This window comes from Branchiostoma lanceolatum, chromosome 10 (assembly GCF_035083965.1).
Source record: "Branchiostoma lanceolatum isolate klBraLanc5 chromosome 10, klBraLanc5.hap2, whole genome shotgun sequence".
NCBI classification, from domain to species: domain Eukaryota; kingdom Metazoa; phylum Chordata; class Leptocardii; order Amphioxiformes; family Branchiostomatidae; genus Branchiostoma; species Branchiostoma lanceolatum.
In genome coordinates this window covers 2,885,039-2,900,706 of record NC_089731.1, presented here as the reverse complement: position 1 = coordinate 2,900,706, position 15,668 = coordinate 2,885,039, and the positions used below count along the sequence as shown (strand labels likewise).

General features: G+C 45.9%; 1 protein-coding gene across 1 annotated transcript in view; it reads left to right on the top strand.

Annotated features, from left to right (window-relative positions):
- Window positions 1-3,753: 3,753 nt before the first annotated feature.
- Window positions 3,754-15,668, top strand: part of LOC136443841 (protein turtle homolog B-like) — a 37,121-nt gene continuing 25,206 nt past the window's right edge. Inside the window, exon 1 of the mRNA XM_066441209.1 lies at window positions 3,754-4,016. Coding sequence (XP_066297306.1) covers window positions 3,965-4,016 — 52 coding nt within the window. The 5' untranslated portion in view covers window positions 3,754-3,964. The remainder of the gene's footprint in view (window positions 4,017-15,668) is intronic.

Sequence of the window (15,668 nt, the reverse complement as noted above, 5' to 3'; positions counted from 1 at the left end):
CGCGACGTTACCCACACAAGATTGAACTGCATTCACTACACACACACACGTCTTACTGTCAACCTTTATTACCGACCAATCATACCGGATTCGTTATATGAAATATTCCAAGCATGTTTGACCCGAATTCAGGGTCGCTTATTCCATATCGTCATATCAGCATCTCTTGGACCATAGCGCAATTTTTCAGCGGACGTAAACCCAGGGATTGCTAAGTCATGCCCAGTTTCACAACGCGCCTTGCTGTGAGTGTTTCGGGGGCGACAGCCGGAGGACTCTCTCTCCCACGATTCCGGACGTTTTATCTGACCTTGTCGTCGCAATTATGACCTTGTCAATTGCAGCTAACGTAAAAAGCCACTTTAGTTTCTCACGTGCTTTTCAGAAGCACCCGCGGCGATAACGCAAACTGCGTGTTGCTCATCGGGGTTGTAATAACGTTATGTCTTCAATTTGCGATGATGGGGTGTTTGTAAGCCATCGGGGCTGCCTAGCAATATCACGCTGTAAACGAGTGGGTGACAAAATGTTTCTCTTCTGAAATATGTATTCATGGGAACCGGTGCCCTTTCGGTGATGAGCCGCCTGTGGGTTCGGATGTAATCTTTCCTGAGCTCCGGAATCTAGCGGCGATACAGTCAGCTCAAACTGCCATCATCCCGCGCCTATCTTTCCGAGAGTAGGGTCTGAAAACCTAATTACCGCGGCCACTCCGGCCAGAATAGCCGCGCTAACGGTCCTGTATCTGCGGCCGTTCTGCGGTTCTCGCGGTCCGACCGTGATTAGGCGGGGAGCGTCAGAGTGATTGACAGGACGACAGGACGACTCTCATCCTTTCCGTTCCATTAGGACCGCGCCACGCCACCCTTCTATTCAATTTGAACGGGAGGCTTTACCCCCTTTATGCCGCCGCTGGGGCGACGATTGCTCTCGTCCGTTTGATGGACGTTTTTTGCAGACGACCAATGGAAGCGTGATCGATCAGAATTGATGACTCAGGTTTCTGAAGGCGAGTGTCATCGATCCAGATCAATGATTGACGTTTCTTCATACGACCTATGCAAGCATGATCGATCCTGATCAATGATTGGCATTTATGCAGACGACCAATGAGCGTGATCGATGTTAATGAAAGATTGACGTTCCTGCAGTCGACCACTAGGCGTGATCGATCCTGATCGATGATTAGCGTTTCCACAGACAATCAGTCAATGCGTGCCTGATCGATTTTAATCGATAACTGGCGCTAATTTTCTTCAGGTTTACGCAGGTGATCGATCCTACGCAATGATTGGCGTTTCCGGAGACAATCAATTACTGCGCACGTAATCGACCCTAATCGATGATTGACGCTAATTTTCCGAAGACGACCAATAGACGTGATTGATCGTGATGAAGGGTTGAGGTTTTTACAGACGACCAATAGAAGCCCGGTCGATTCTGATTAATGCTTGACATACAGACGGCCCATGGATCCCTAATCGATGATTGGCGTTTCTGCAGACGACCGATGGGAGTGTGATTGATCCTGATGAAACATTGAAGTTTCTGAGGACCTATGTGAGCGTGATCGATCCTAATAAATGATTGACGTTTCTGCAGACGACCAATGGAAGCGTGATCGATTCTGATAAATGATTGGTGTTTCCGCAGATGGCCAATGGGAGTATGATCAATTCTAATTATTGATTGACGTTTCTTCAGACGACCAATGGGAACGTGATCAATTCTGATTGAAGATTGATGTGTAGACGGCCGATGGATTCCTAATCAATGATTGGCATCTCTGCAGACGGCCATTGTGAGCGTGATCTATGCTAAGTTTCTAAGGACCAATGGAAGCGTGATCGATCTCGATCAATGATAGAGCGGTCCTCTCACGGAGCGGCTTGCTGGTGTGTGTGCGTGTGATATCAGCGCTGCAGGCGCGGCGTTAATCCAGTGAAGTATGGGCCGGTTCTGCTCCGTCGGACGCCGTGTCATTCCGCGGGATCCCTGCCGAGCGGCGGGGTGTGTGTACCGGGTCCTCCCGCTCCCTCTGTCGGCTGCGTGGTCGAGTTGGCCCCGCTGATGTTTCCGTAGAGGCTACGGTAAGGACGCGTCTGCTCAGACACCAGAGTTTCCAAGCCAACAACGGAAAACGTGTCGGTGTTGGTAAGATTATCATTTGATATATCGTGCTGATATTTCACATGCCGCTGTCTGTGGTGAAGTAGGAGCCAACAGTAGCAGATGTAGAGTTTTCAGTAGGCTGGGCATTTCATCATTATGTCTTTGTCTCTGTGATACTATCACGTTTACGTGCTTATTCTGTTTTGTTTGAAATAAAGCTACGGGCATGCATTATGAGTGGGATGTATATATGTATAGATAGACGGAAAGAGGAAATAGATATATTGATGTATATAACGTTACTCCATATTGCAGGAAATCAGCATTGCATCTATCACAAATGCATGCTTTAATTGGAAATCACATGGCATTATTTTGATATCGAATGTGCATTCTACTGCATAATTACTGACATCTGCTCGGTTCCGCAGACCCTTCCTAAGAGCTGTTCAAATTCCCTTCGGTGAGGACTATGATGGGTAGAAAAACACCAATCGAGTAAATAGCAGAACTATAGTGAAGACAAGGGACCCAAGAGGGACTCGCGGGATTACGTGCTGCGGCATGGTTGTTCAGTAGTTAGCAATATTTCCTCTGGACCTAAGGGTCTAGGGTCAGTGTAATCTGTTGTCGCTCATCTGACGTGCATGCTACTGCACATAGTCTAGTTCTTAAAACGGGGCATTGTTAGTCATGGTGGGAGTACTAATCGTTGCACTTGTGGAACTCTCTAAGTGTGTTGAACGTAGGTGTACTGTCGTAGCGTCTGTTTTTCTTGTTGAGAATTGTTAGGGCGTAACTTTCCGTGAAATGAAGTTTGATTTAGACATTCTTTTATGTTTTCAGAGTTAGAGACCGGTGCCAACAACGGTTTAATGTTAACCCGAGTGATGCATACCGATCTCCTCCCGGGAACCGACATTCCCGCCGTGTAAAAGTGATCCAGTTCCGGGATCCCCCAGTCCCACCGTACGTTTGTGATCCTGCCTTCGGCGGGAGTCCCCCGACCTCCCGCAGGACCTCTGCTCAACCCTCCGGTGGTGTCCGCGCCGCGCCCTTTCCCTGCAGCAGCGCTAGTGCCGCCCGTGACAGGTATAACGGATGGACCGCCAGCCAGGCCGGTGTGTTTTGTTGCCTTTCTCGCGTCGGTTCGCGCCACGTGGGGGCCCCGGGCCGATAAACCGGCCACCTTTCAGCACCCTGGACATCGCTCAACGTCGGGCCCGGCCGGAATTATTCATACAGCGGGAAGATATCGCTCCTTCCTCGGGACTTGGCGGGGAACTCGGTGTAAGGCGTGATAAATACGCCGCGGTGTAACAGGACCGACCGCTCCTGAAGCATCATTCTCCGCCGCCGTACTCGGTCGGAATTATTCATACGGGGGGAAGGAGTCGTCTCTCGTCGAGACGGGGTTAAAAACTTAAGGAGATTAATTCGCACGGCCTGGTACCGTCTGCTCTTCGGAACGAGGTGCAGCACATCCCGGGGAGTTGTCCACGCAGCCCGGTACCACCCTCTCTTCGGAACGAGGTGTAGAACTTCCCGAGGATTTTTCTACACGGCCCGGTACCGTTTTCTTCTTCAGGACGAGGTGTAGGGCCCTCCCGTTTCGCACGGCCGGGTACCATTTACCTTCGGGACGAGGTGTAGTACCACCCGAGGATTTTTCCACACAGCCCGGTACCGTCTAATCTTCGGCACGAAGTGTAGGACCTCCCAAGGATTTGTCTACACGGCCCGGTACCGTCTATTTTTCAGGAGAAGTTCTTCCAGGAGATTGATTTACTCGGCCCGGTATCGGTTCTTCCCCGAAACTTCCAGCCTGGCAACGGACTCATCACGCCGGAGGATGCAGCCGTGTGGGATAACCAGAGTCGCGCTGCTGTTCGCCATTCTGACAGGTAAGCATCTCTGTCTATGTTTCTTTCTTTCTTTCTTTCTACCTTTCTTTCTTTCTTTCTACCTTTCTTTCTTTCTACCTTTCTTTCTTGCTTTCTTTCTATCTTTCTTTCTTTCTTTCTTTCTTTCTTTCTTTCTTTCTTTCTTTCTTTCTTTCTTTCTTTCTTTCTTTCTTTCTTTCTTTCTTTCTTTCTTTCTTTGCTTGCGTGTGTGTGTGTGTGTGTGTGTGTGTATGTATATGTGTGTTGGTTGGCTGTTTTTTGTTTTGCTTGTTTCTTGGTTGGTTGGTTGGTTGGTTGGTTATGTTACAGGGTAAATAACATCATGACACATACAGGAGGATACAGCCTTGTGGTGTAACCAGAGTCCTGCGGCTACGTGCCGTTCTAACAGATAAGTAGCGAAAGTTGCTACAGTCACACTGCCGCTACAGTCGCTACACTCTCCACAAACCCAATTACACGCACGTCTGCCTGTCTCCTCACACTCGCAACGCTCATGGCGATGACCTTGACTTGTTCTATTTGTGACCTTGCCCGACCATTTTACGACTTCTGCGCAGCCAAATGTGACTTAAACCGATTTGAGCCGATTAAACTGGCGTGTTGCGCCGAAAGGCGGTTATACCGGCTATACAGATGCAAATACAGAGCCCAGCCCCTCAATCAAGTAGCTCTGTTGAATAATATTGAATAACTGGCTCAAGTCCCATTTATTGCCAGCGAAAAAATTGATATTCCCGTGTATTGTTTTGTTGCAATTTCAACAAAGGTAAAAAAAAAACTTGCTCAAGTCAAGATCAAGCTCCACTGTGAATACAGTTTCAGACGTTTCAGTTGGTGTTCGCCATCCTTCTTTAGTGATGAGCCATTGTCACTGATAAAACCACTCACACCACTCAAAGCCAAAAAAGTAAACTTGAAGTCGCACTTAAAAGTAATGACAAGAAGAAAACTTTCAGCTCAGCTTTTCATCCAGCTTCGGCGAACCGTTAATGAAAGGATAAGGCGTCCTGTGATGTGTAACATTGATCAGCGTGGCTTCCATTTCCTTCCTTAAGCTTGTTTCTGGTTTCCAGTCGCCCGAGTCGGAACTGAAGGGATCCCACGCTCCCTAACCCATCGATGATAAACGGCGGGGACTTTCCCGGACGACAATGACAAGTCACCCTGCCAGGTCACAAATCCAGCCTGATCCATAACCCCAGCATGTACACACGGCAAAGTCCTGTCGTGTATACATGTATACAGTTCCCTGATTCCCACTCATTTATAACCCTGTGCGATCGCCTGTCGTCTACACAGCTCCCTAACACCCCGTCAGATAGCTTCCTTCAAACAACGCCCAGACTTAGATGTGCAAAGGCGATGTGTGACAGGTCGTTCGATGTAGCATAACCAGCAGTCGCCCCAGCTTGTCTCGAAGCCGGTGCGTTACGCCACAGTGTTGCCTGCTTTATAATTCAGATACAGATACGATCCAGAACCCCATCCTTAGCCTTGCTGTATACACACGGATCGACCCGCGGATCTGCACCTTCGCTCTTTCTCTATAACTCTACTTCGCCCCGCTGCGCTGATCTACAGACTCAGATGATGTTAACTTTATTGCACAACAGTTTTACAAGGTACAACGTATGGCATCCTCTGGTAGATAGCAACAGCCATTCTTTAAGACTAAGCTACCTAACAAGAGACCACAAAAATGTACCATGGGATGAGAAGCTGCTTTTACCATCACTGGTGGAGCGTTGATGAAGGTTAGACATCCAGGTAATAAGGTACGCCAAATGACAGTTACTCAAGCAACTAGATATGATTTTGGAACTGATTACTGATTAGTGTTTTCTGTGCATCATCTTCACCGTCTGCGCCTGTCATTGACACAAGCTGGCGCGTTACGCCACAGTGTTAGCCTCCACCAGGCTCCAGATGCGGCTGGAAAGAGTAGAAATTGGCCAAATAGACAGAAAAACATGAAAGAGGAGTTGCTATAGGGGTACAGTTTGCCGCTCTAGGATGGCATATTGGACCTCTCTCCGTAGCCGACTCCCGTAGCACAGTATTCACCCTATTTGGCCAATTTCTACTATTTTTTCAGCCATCCGCGGAGCCTGGTAGAGGCTAACACAGTGTTACCTGCTTTATAATTCAGATACAGATACAATCTGGAACCCCATCTTGTCCTGCCGTGTACTCACGGATCGACCCGCGGACCCTTCGCTCTCTCTCCATAACTCTACTTCGCACCGGTGCGGTGCTCTACAGAATCAGCATATTATATATATGTCACATAACAACAGCCATTTGAGACTAATTTACCTTACAATAGACTATGTAGTGTGGGAAGAGAACGTAGTTTGGGCGGAATTGCTAACGTGTATGCCCTTTGTATATATTGTCCTATTTGTACAATACGGTGAAATTCGAACTTTTCATCCCTGATTTGGCAATTGGTGTTTTCTGTTCATCCTCCTCTTCACCGTCTGCCTCTTTCATTGACACACATTGCCCCCTTTCACACCACCGCCACGCCGTCCTGTTGCGCCGGTCAACACGGCCAACTTCACCAACACATGTTCAATGAATGGTAGGGGAGACGAGACGGGTGCTCTAAATCCCCTCTACCAGTTGTCTCCGCCGTAAACTCCCTATTCGGCTGCTTAAAAGCTCGGCACATCGTACATCGTACAACGTAAGGCGTCTTCTGCTTCTCCTCACCACCTGCGTCTTTCATTGACACATTGCCCCCTTCACACCACCACCACACCGCCCTGTTGCGCCGTCGGACAACGCGGCCAAATTGCATTAGTCGGCTGGAGGGACCCGGATTGATCGCATTGCTGCTGTCTATTAGCCGCGACCTCCATGTCAGACGGAACTGCGGCAGTGACCCGAGCCGCCACTTAGCGCAACATTGCCCCCTGTTATACATACATCAACACCATGTACCTCCGGCCGAAATACAATACAAAATACATTATACAAACATTGCCAATTAGACGTAACCTTTGTGTCAGCCTGGGCTGTGGCAATGACCCAAGTCGACACTAAGTGCCCCTTCACACGCTGTTATAATACGTCCTCATTACACTTCACCTCCTGTAACACATGAATCTGCATTTTGAAAAGCGCTACAGCCAGAAGCATCCTCCAATTAGACGGTCATTTACATCTTAGAGCCAGGAAGGTCTCCCACGCACAAACAGCACACACCAACGTTAACATTCAACTAGCCCTTCAAGCCATATTCACACTTCTAACACTTGTAAATCCTAGAGCCATAATGTCCAATCAGACACCATTATACAAACATCATCACCACGTACTCCGTGATACATTGTTCAAAACGCTACCGCCAGAAGGACCCTCTTATTATACATACATTTACATCTCAGAGTCAGAAAGGTCTCCCATGCACAAACAGCACACACCAACGGTAACATTAAACAAGCCCTTCAAGCCATATTCACACTTGTAACACTTGTAAATCCTAAAGTCATCATGTCCCATCAAACACCATTATACAACCATCCTCATCACACACGGCTCTCCCTTATACAAATATCCATAAAATGTTGCGAAACGCTATAGGCAGAAGCACTCTCCCATTATACATACATGCACAGCCTGAGACGTCTTCACGCAAAACATCACAAATCAACACCAAACAAGCACCTCAAGCCACATTCACTCTTACGCTACTCGTAAACAATCATACAAACATTGCCTCTCAGCTATAGCCTTTGTGTCCGTCCAGGCTGCGGCAGTGACCCGATCGAGATGCCACTTAGTACCCTACGACACGTCGTTATACATACATCATCATCAAACTTCGCCTCCTGTAATACATAAATCCGGATTTTGCAAAACGCTACAGCTAGAAACATCCTCCAATTATACATAGTTACATTCACATCTCAGAGCCAGAAACGTTTTTCACGCAAAAACAGCATATATCAACATTAAGCAAACACCTCAAGCTAGATAGTCACTCCTACGATGCTCTTAAATAATCATTATCGCATATTTACAATGCAGATTACAAACATTGCCTACCATCTGTAACCTTAGTGTGAGGACAGACTGCGGCAATGATCCAAATTGCTAATTAGTGCCCACCACACACCGTTCTACACAAATCTTCATCATACACTATTGTCTGTAATACATTCACATTTTCAAAACGCTACAGCCAGCAACATTCTCCCAATATACGTCCATAGCCAGAAACATCTTTCACGTTCAGTCACTACACATCAACATCAAATAAGCACCTCAAGCAAGAGTCACACTCAAACACCACCTACGATACTCGTAAACAATCGTTATTGTATATTTACAACGAAGATTACAAAAATTGCCTCCCAGCTAAAACCTTTGTGTCAGGACGGACCGCGGGAAATGACCCATGTCGCTAGTTTAATAGTGCCCGTTACACGTCGGTAAATATAAGTCTTCATCATACACTGCTCTCTGCAATGCATATATCCACATTCTGCAAAACCCTAAAGACAGAAGCACCCTCCCAACACATCGACATTAACATCAAACAAGAACCTCAAGTCGGAGTAACTCTTACGTTATTCACAAATAATCATTATCGCATATTCACAATGCAGGTTACAAAAGTTGCCTCCCAGCTAAAACCTTTGTGTGAGGACAGACTCCGGCAATGACCCTAGATGCCACTTAGTGCCCATCACACGAAGTTATGCACAAATCTTCATCTTACACTGCTCTCTGTAATAAATATTATTATCCTCATTTTGCAAAAAGCTAAAGTATGCAGCAACTTCTAACTATACGCCCTTAGATATCCGGCAGCCGGAAAACCTTCAACAAGTCGTCCTCTACAGTATTCAACATCAAACAAGCACCTTAAGCAGTCTCACGATACTCGTAAAGCAGGATCATTATCACATGATTACAACATCAGCTATAGTCTTGTTTGTGTCGGAACAGACTGTGGCAATGACCCAAGTTGCCACTCAGTGCCCTATCACACGCCGTTATGCATACATCCTCATCGCACTTTGCCCCATGAAATGAATACAGCTATATTTTGCAAAACCTTGCAACCAGAAGCATTCTCCAATTACACAGCCATTGGCATCTCACAGCCAGAAAAATATTTCACACGTAAAAACTGCTCACCAACATCAAACAAGCACCTCAGGCCAAGGCTTCACTTACGATACTCCTAAACCATCGTTTAAGTATCGCAATTTACAATGCAGATTACAGATATTGCCTATCAATGTCACCTTTACGCCAGGCAATGACCCGAGCCGCTACTTAGTGCCCCATCGAACGCCATTTTACATACATCATCGCCATAGAAATCCCTCCAGCACACACTACCTTCCCATTACGCAGGTAACCTAATCACAAAGCCAGAAACATCTTCCACACAAAATCACAGGGGCAGTGGCCAAGGCCAGCACTTAGCGCTTCATTGTGCACTCACGGCAATGCTGAGGATGTCCTCAAACTCGCACTAGCAATCGCACCGTTCACTTAGCGCCCTTCAACTTCCATGATACATACATACATCCACATTTCACATCACCTCTCATGATTCATAATCACACCGGACCAGCACAAACGGCTAGAGCCACTCTCGCTGATTGAGCCGTTCACATCACACTACCGCCCCATCTATTACACATCAGACAGCAATAGCCAGAAACATTCACATCAACATCAGTCCAGTGGCTACAACCAGATGACACCTCAAAACATCCTCTGACGTCATACATCCCCCTGCAGTCAGAATCACCCAAACACATCATTCCACATCTCAAACCTCTAGAGTAATAGCTAAACTTTTAAGTACATGCGACCATTCAACATCACATATCTCTACAGTTATAATAGCTCCCCTTTTAACCCTTAAGCTGCCAGGTTTTTTAGCCAAGTAAAAATCAAAAATGTTTGACCCCTGACCTCCCTCACGAAACCCGCGAAACACCCGGTGGCGCTAACTCCCCTAACTTCCCGGCTTCGCGCGCTACACGCACGCAAAGCTGTTTTGTTCTGGGGAATACCCTATCCCGGTTATAACCGGGTCCAGCACACAAGGCATATTTCTGTATCCCTAATTACATTACGAACTGGCTCAATTCAGAAGCGTATAATGCAAATGAGCTGTCTGGACGTAGACAGGCGGAGTTTTATTGACTCTCGGCTAGGTGTCAATTACTATGCTAATCCCCACAACACACACAGCCAGACCTGAGCTAGAATTCCCATTATGTTCAACAAATCTCCCTATAAGTCGAATTCAGACTATTTAAGTATTTCCCAACAGGGCTCACTAAAGCCAGTACTATGAGCTAACGTTAATCCTACCGTTATGTTTGAAACACACGTCCGCTATTTGTGGTATTCAGTCTCCCTATAAGTTGAGTTTCCCCAACAGGGTTCACTGAATCCAATCCTGAGCTAGACCTAGCTACCGTTATGTTTGAAACTCACGCCCGCTATATATAAATTGTGATATTCAATCTCCCTATAAGTTGAGTTTCCCCAACAGGGTTCACTGAATCCAATCCTGAGCTAGACCTACCGTTGTGTTTGAAACACACTCCCGCTAATTGTGGTATTCAGTCTCCCTATAAGTTGGGTTTCCCCAACAGGGCTCACTGAATCCAATTCTGAGCTAGACCTACCGTTATGTTTGAAACAAACGTCCGCTATTTGTGGTATTCAGTCTCCCTATAAGTTGAGTTTCCCCAACAGGGTTCACTGAATCCAATCCTGAGCTAGACCTAGCTACCGTTATGTTTGAAACACACGTCCGCTTATTGTGGTATTCAGTCTCCCTATAAGTTGAGTTTCCCCAACAGGGCTCACTGAATCCAATCCTGAGCTAGACCTAGCTACCGTTATGTTTGAAACACACGTCCGCTATATATAAATTGTGATATTCAGTCTCCCTATAAGTTGAGTTTCCCCAACAGGGCTCACTGAATCCAATCCTGAGCTAGACCTACCGTTATGTTTGAAACACACGTCCGCTATTTGTGGTATTCAGTCTCCCTATAAGTTGAGTTTCCCCAACAGGGTTCACTGAATCCAATTCTGAGCTAGACCTAGCTACCGTTATGTTTGAAACACACGTCCGCTATTTGTGGTATTCAGTCTCCCTATAAGTTGAGTTTCCCCAACAGGGTTCACTGAATCCAATCCTGAGCTAGACCTAGCTACCGTTATGTTTGAAACACACGTCCGCTATACATAAATTGTGGTATTCAGTCTCCCTATAAGTTGAGTTTCCTCAACAGGGTTCACTGAATCCAATCCTGAGCTAGACCTAGCTACCGTTATGTTTGAAACACACGTCCGCTATATATAAATTGTGGTATTCAGTCTCCCTATAAGTTGAGTTTCCCCAACAGGGTTCACTGAATCCAATCCTGAGCTAGACCTACCGTTATGTTTATAAACACACGTCCGCTATATCTAAATTGTGGTATTCAGTCTCCCTATAAGTTGAGTTTCCGAACAGGGTTCACTGAATCCAATCCTGAACTAGACCTACCGTTATGTTTGAAACACACGTCCGCTATTTGTGGTATGCAGTCTCCCTATAAGTTGAGTTTCCCCAACAGGGTTCACTGAATCCAATCCTGAGCTAGACCTAGCTACCGTTATGTTTGAAACACACGTCCGCTATACATAAATTGTGGCATTCAGTCTCCCTATAAGTTGAGTTTCCCCAACAGGGTTCACTGAATCCAATCCTGAGCTAGACCTACCGTTATGTTTATAAACACACGTCCGCTATATCTAAATTGTGGTATTCAGTCTCCCTATAAGTTGAGTTTCCCCAACAGGGTTCACTGAATCCAATCCTGAACTAGACCTACCGTTATGTTTGAAAAACACGTCCGCTATTTGTGGTATGCAGTCTCCCTATAAGTTGAGTTTCCCCAACAGGGTTCACTGAATCCAATCCTGAGCTAGACCTAGCTACCGTTATGTTTGAAACACACGTCCGCTATACATAAATTGTGGTATTCAGTCTCCCTATAAGTTGAGTTTCCCCAACAGGGTTCACCGAATCCAATCCTGAGCTAGACCTAGCTACCGTTATGTTTGAAACACACGTCCGCTATATATAAATTGTGGTATTCAGTCTCCCTATAAGTTGAGTTTCCCCAACAGGGTTCACTGAATCCAACCTTGAGCTAGACCTAGCTACCGTTATGTTTGAAACACACGTCCGCTATTTGTGGTATTCAGTCTCCCTATAAGTTGAGTTTCCCCAACAGGGTTCACTGAATCCAATCCTGAGCTAGACCTAGCTACCGTTATGTTTGAAACACACGTCCGCTATACATAAATTGTGGTATTCAGTCTCCCTATAAGTTGAGTTTCCTCAACAGGGTTCACTGAATCCAATCCTGAGCTAGACCTAGCTACCGTTATGTTTGAAACACACGTCCGCTATATATAAATTGTGGTATTCAGTCTCCCTATAAGTTGAGTTTCCCCAACAGGGTTCACTGAATCCAATCCTGAGCTAGACCTACCGTTATGTTTATAAACACACGTCCGCTATATCTAAATTGTGGTATTCAGTCTCCCTATAAGTTGAGTTTCCCCAACAGGGTTCACTGAATCCAATCCTGAACTAGACCTACCGTTATGTTTGAAAAACACGTCCGCTATTTGTGGTATTCAGTCTCCCTATAAGTTGAGTTTCCCCAACAGGGTTCACTGAATCCAATCCTGAGCTAGACCTAGCTAGAACTTTGGCAACACAAATGCCATGGTTGACGTTGATTCCTGCCATGGGGCTAGAACGATCCGCGTGTGTGGCCAACACCGCTTCCCACGCTGAAGTGACCACTCTGAGACAGATGGCCCGTGATATCTACGTCACATGAGAGGACGTCACAGGAAAGGAGAGCGCTGATTGGCTTCACTATTGAAAGGAAATTCCGTCACCGAACTGTGAAGGAAGACCATTGTTTAGCTCTCTAATGAACGCATGTGAATACAGGAGACCGCTTTACTAATCTTCAAGCATTCACTGTTCCCAAATCAGCCAGCTAGAGAAGCTCCAGTCAGCCAGAGAAGCTCCGGGATTGTAGCGCACTTCGTAATAATTAATTCAAGGATACAAGGCATTGGTGTCTGGTGTCTTTGGTCTAGAGTCAAGCTACCACGCGGTTATTTGCTAGCGCCAAGGTGCCAATAGCACTCCGCACAGCGGGGGAGCCGCAGAAACTGCGGTTTTCCATAATACGCTTCTGAATTGGCTCAGTTCGTAATGAAGTCGGGACTGGCAGCTTAAGGGTTTTAAGTACATACGACCATTTCACATCACAAACCTCTACAGTTGAAATAGATATTCCTTTATGTACTTCATACGAACATTCCACATCTCAGAAATCTACATTTAGAATAACTCCCTTTTTAAGTACATACGACCACATATAATGCTTTCTATATCTTACAAACTCTGCGCTGTCAGAACCATACAAAAACATCGTTCCCTATCACAAAGAGCACCCCGTGACTTCACAACAGCTATTCCACAAAACCCTTCCTTTTACATACACTCTCATCTTAAAGACCTAGACCCTACAACTAGAAATATGCTTTACAAAAGACATTCATCTACATCGTATAGATCCTACAGCTAAAAAAAACTCTCTCTACAAAAGGCATACATCAACGCCTTTTGACCCGGCAGCGAGAATTATACTCCCAATCCGTACATCCAGATCGTACAAAGGCGCAGAGCCAGGACGGAATAGACAGCTTTATAGTGACTGCGGGGGAGGTTTTACGGGTGATTTCTGCCAGCTTCCGTCTCACTCCGCTTGGCGGAGATAAACCCAGCATCATCTATTCTTGAAGTACACACACTGACCGACCTCCACTATTCTCCAGCCGATACGTCTTTCTCAAAGTCTCCCCTACAGCGTTCGGCACTCCTGGGCCTCCTGACTGGAGTTTTCTGAAACTCGTCGGGTCGTCCTTTTCTTGACGTAGCAAATTTGTAAGATAAACCCAGCAGCATCCATTCTTGAAGTACACACACTGACCGACCTCCAGTATTCTCCAGCCGATACGTCTTTCTCAAAGTCTCCCCTACAGCGTTCGGCACTCCTGGGCCTCCTGACGGAAGTTTTCTGGAGCTCGTCGGTTCGTCCTTTTCTTGACGTAGCAAATTTGTAAGATAAACCCAGCATCATCCATTCTTGAACTGCGCACACTGACCGACCTCCACTATTCTCTAGCCGATACGTCTAATAAGTTTTCTGAAACTCGTTGGATCGTCCTTTTCTTGACTGAACAAATTTGTGAAGATGTATTAAGATAATATCAACCATACAAAGAATAGATAAATAATGAATAAATGATAGTAACAAATGTTGGTAAGCGCTTTACTTTGTGCACGGAAATCATGTATAAACTCTCTACAATCTTTCAATCCATTTCCGTTAACCCGCAAGTCTAATTGAATATTTCTCAGTGACGCACAAATCACAATGATGTCGACTTCCAGGTTTATAAAGCCCCCTTTCACTGGACCCGCGGCACGATGGCGGCGTCGCTGTGCCTGATCGAATTGACAAAGCTTTCAACGAATTTCATCGACAAAAAAGGAATCTTTTTAAGCTTTGTGTGTTTTCTTGTCTTTTTGGTCATACTTGTACGTCGTAAATGATATTCCTATTATATAGTCAAGGGTAACAAAAATCCAGTTTAGGACACAGCGACGTCGCCAGTGAGAGGGGGGCTTAAGGTGTTTTTATTACAAAAGACAATGACGATGTCGCCACACATTTACCAAAGGAAATAATGAAGACTCTCCACCTGTGTTAACGACAGCCTCAAATTATGCGTGTACATGTACTTGTTAATAACATCTAGAGATGTACCTACTTGTTGATGATAAACCCTACTGATAAACTTGTTGCTCCAAATGATGTCGGTGGGTAATGGGCTTGCGAAAACGTCCTTTGAATGAACTCCCGCTGTGCCAAATCTCATCACCGCTGACAGCACAAAGTAATGACAGCTTCGCACACGGATGGAAGTTTGGAAAATCTGGGCTCTGACTGGGGATTTTGATGTTTGCATCTAAAACCTACGACTGCTTTTATGTGGTTGCCAGAACTACTAGCAAACTAGGTGCGTCGCTACGTCAGATGTTTCGGTGATATTTGACTATTCTCTAAAAAGTGTTTTATCGTGGCCTCTTGTGCATTTCGTCCCAAGAACCTCTCAGATGTCAGATCTTAACGGACATCTGATAGAAGCTGCATAGCCTCCCAGCAAGGTTCCAAGTTTATGTACATTTCTTTAACCCCGGTATGGTGAAGAAACGTGATGTGAGCTGAGCTGTGCTGTCGGACCACCCCGGGAACGGTGCAATGGCCTAGGAGCGTTCGCCTTGCATCTAAGAAGGACAAGGTCGTACCTAATACTTGAAAATAGTACATATACTGCTAATGCTTTCTCTACCACTAAATTACAGTGGACTAGCCACCTACTGCAATGACCTGTGTGGCCCAAGGGCTTTTGAAACCGAGATGGGCACCACCCATATAGTCCGAAAGGTGTGGGAAAGATTCTAACTAACCAACCGAACCACCTTATAAATGGCTGGGCTGTATCCCAGGAATGAAA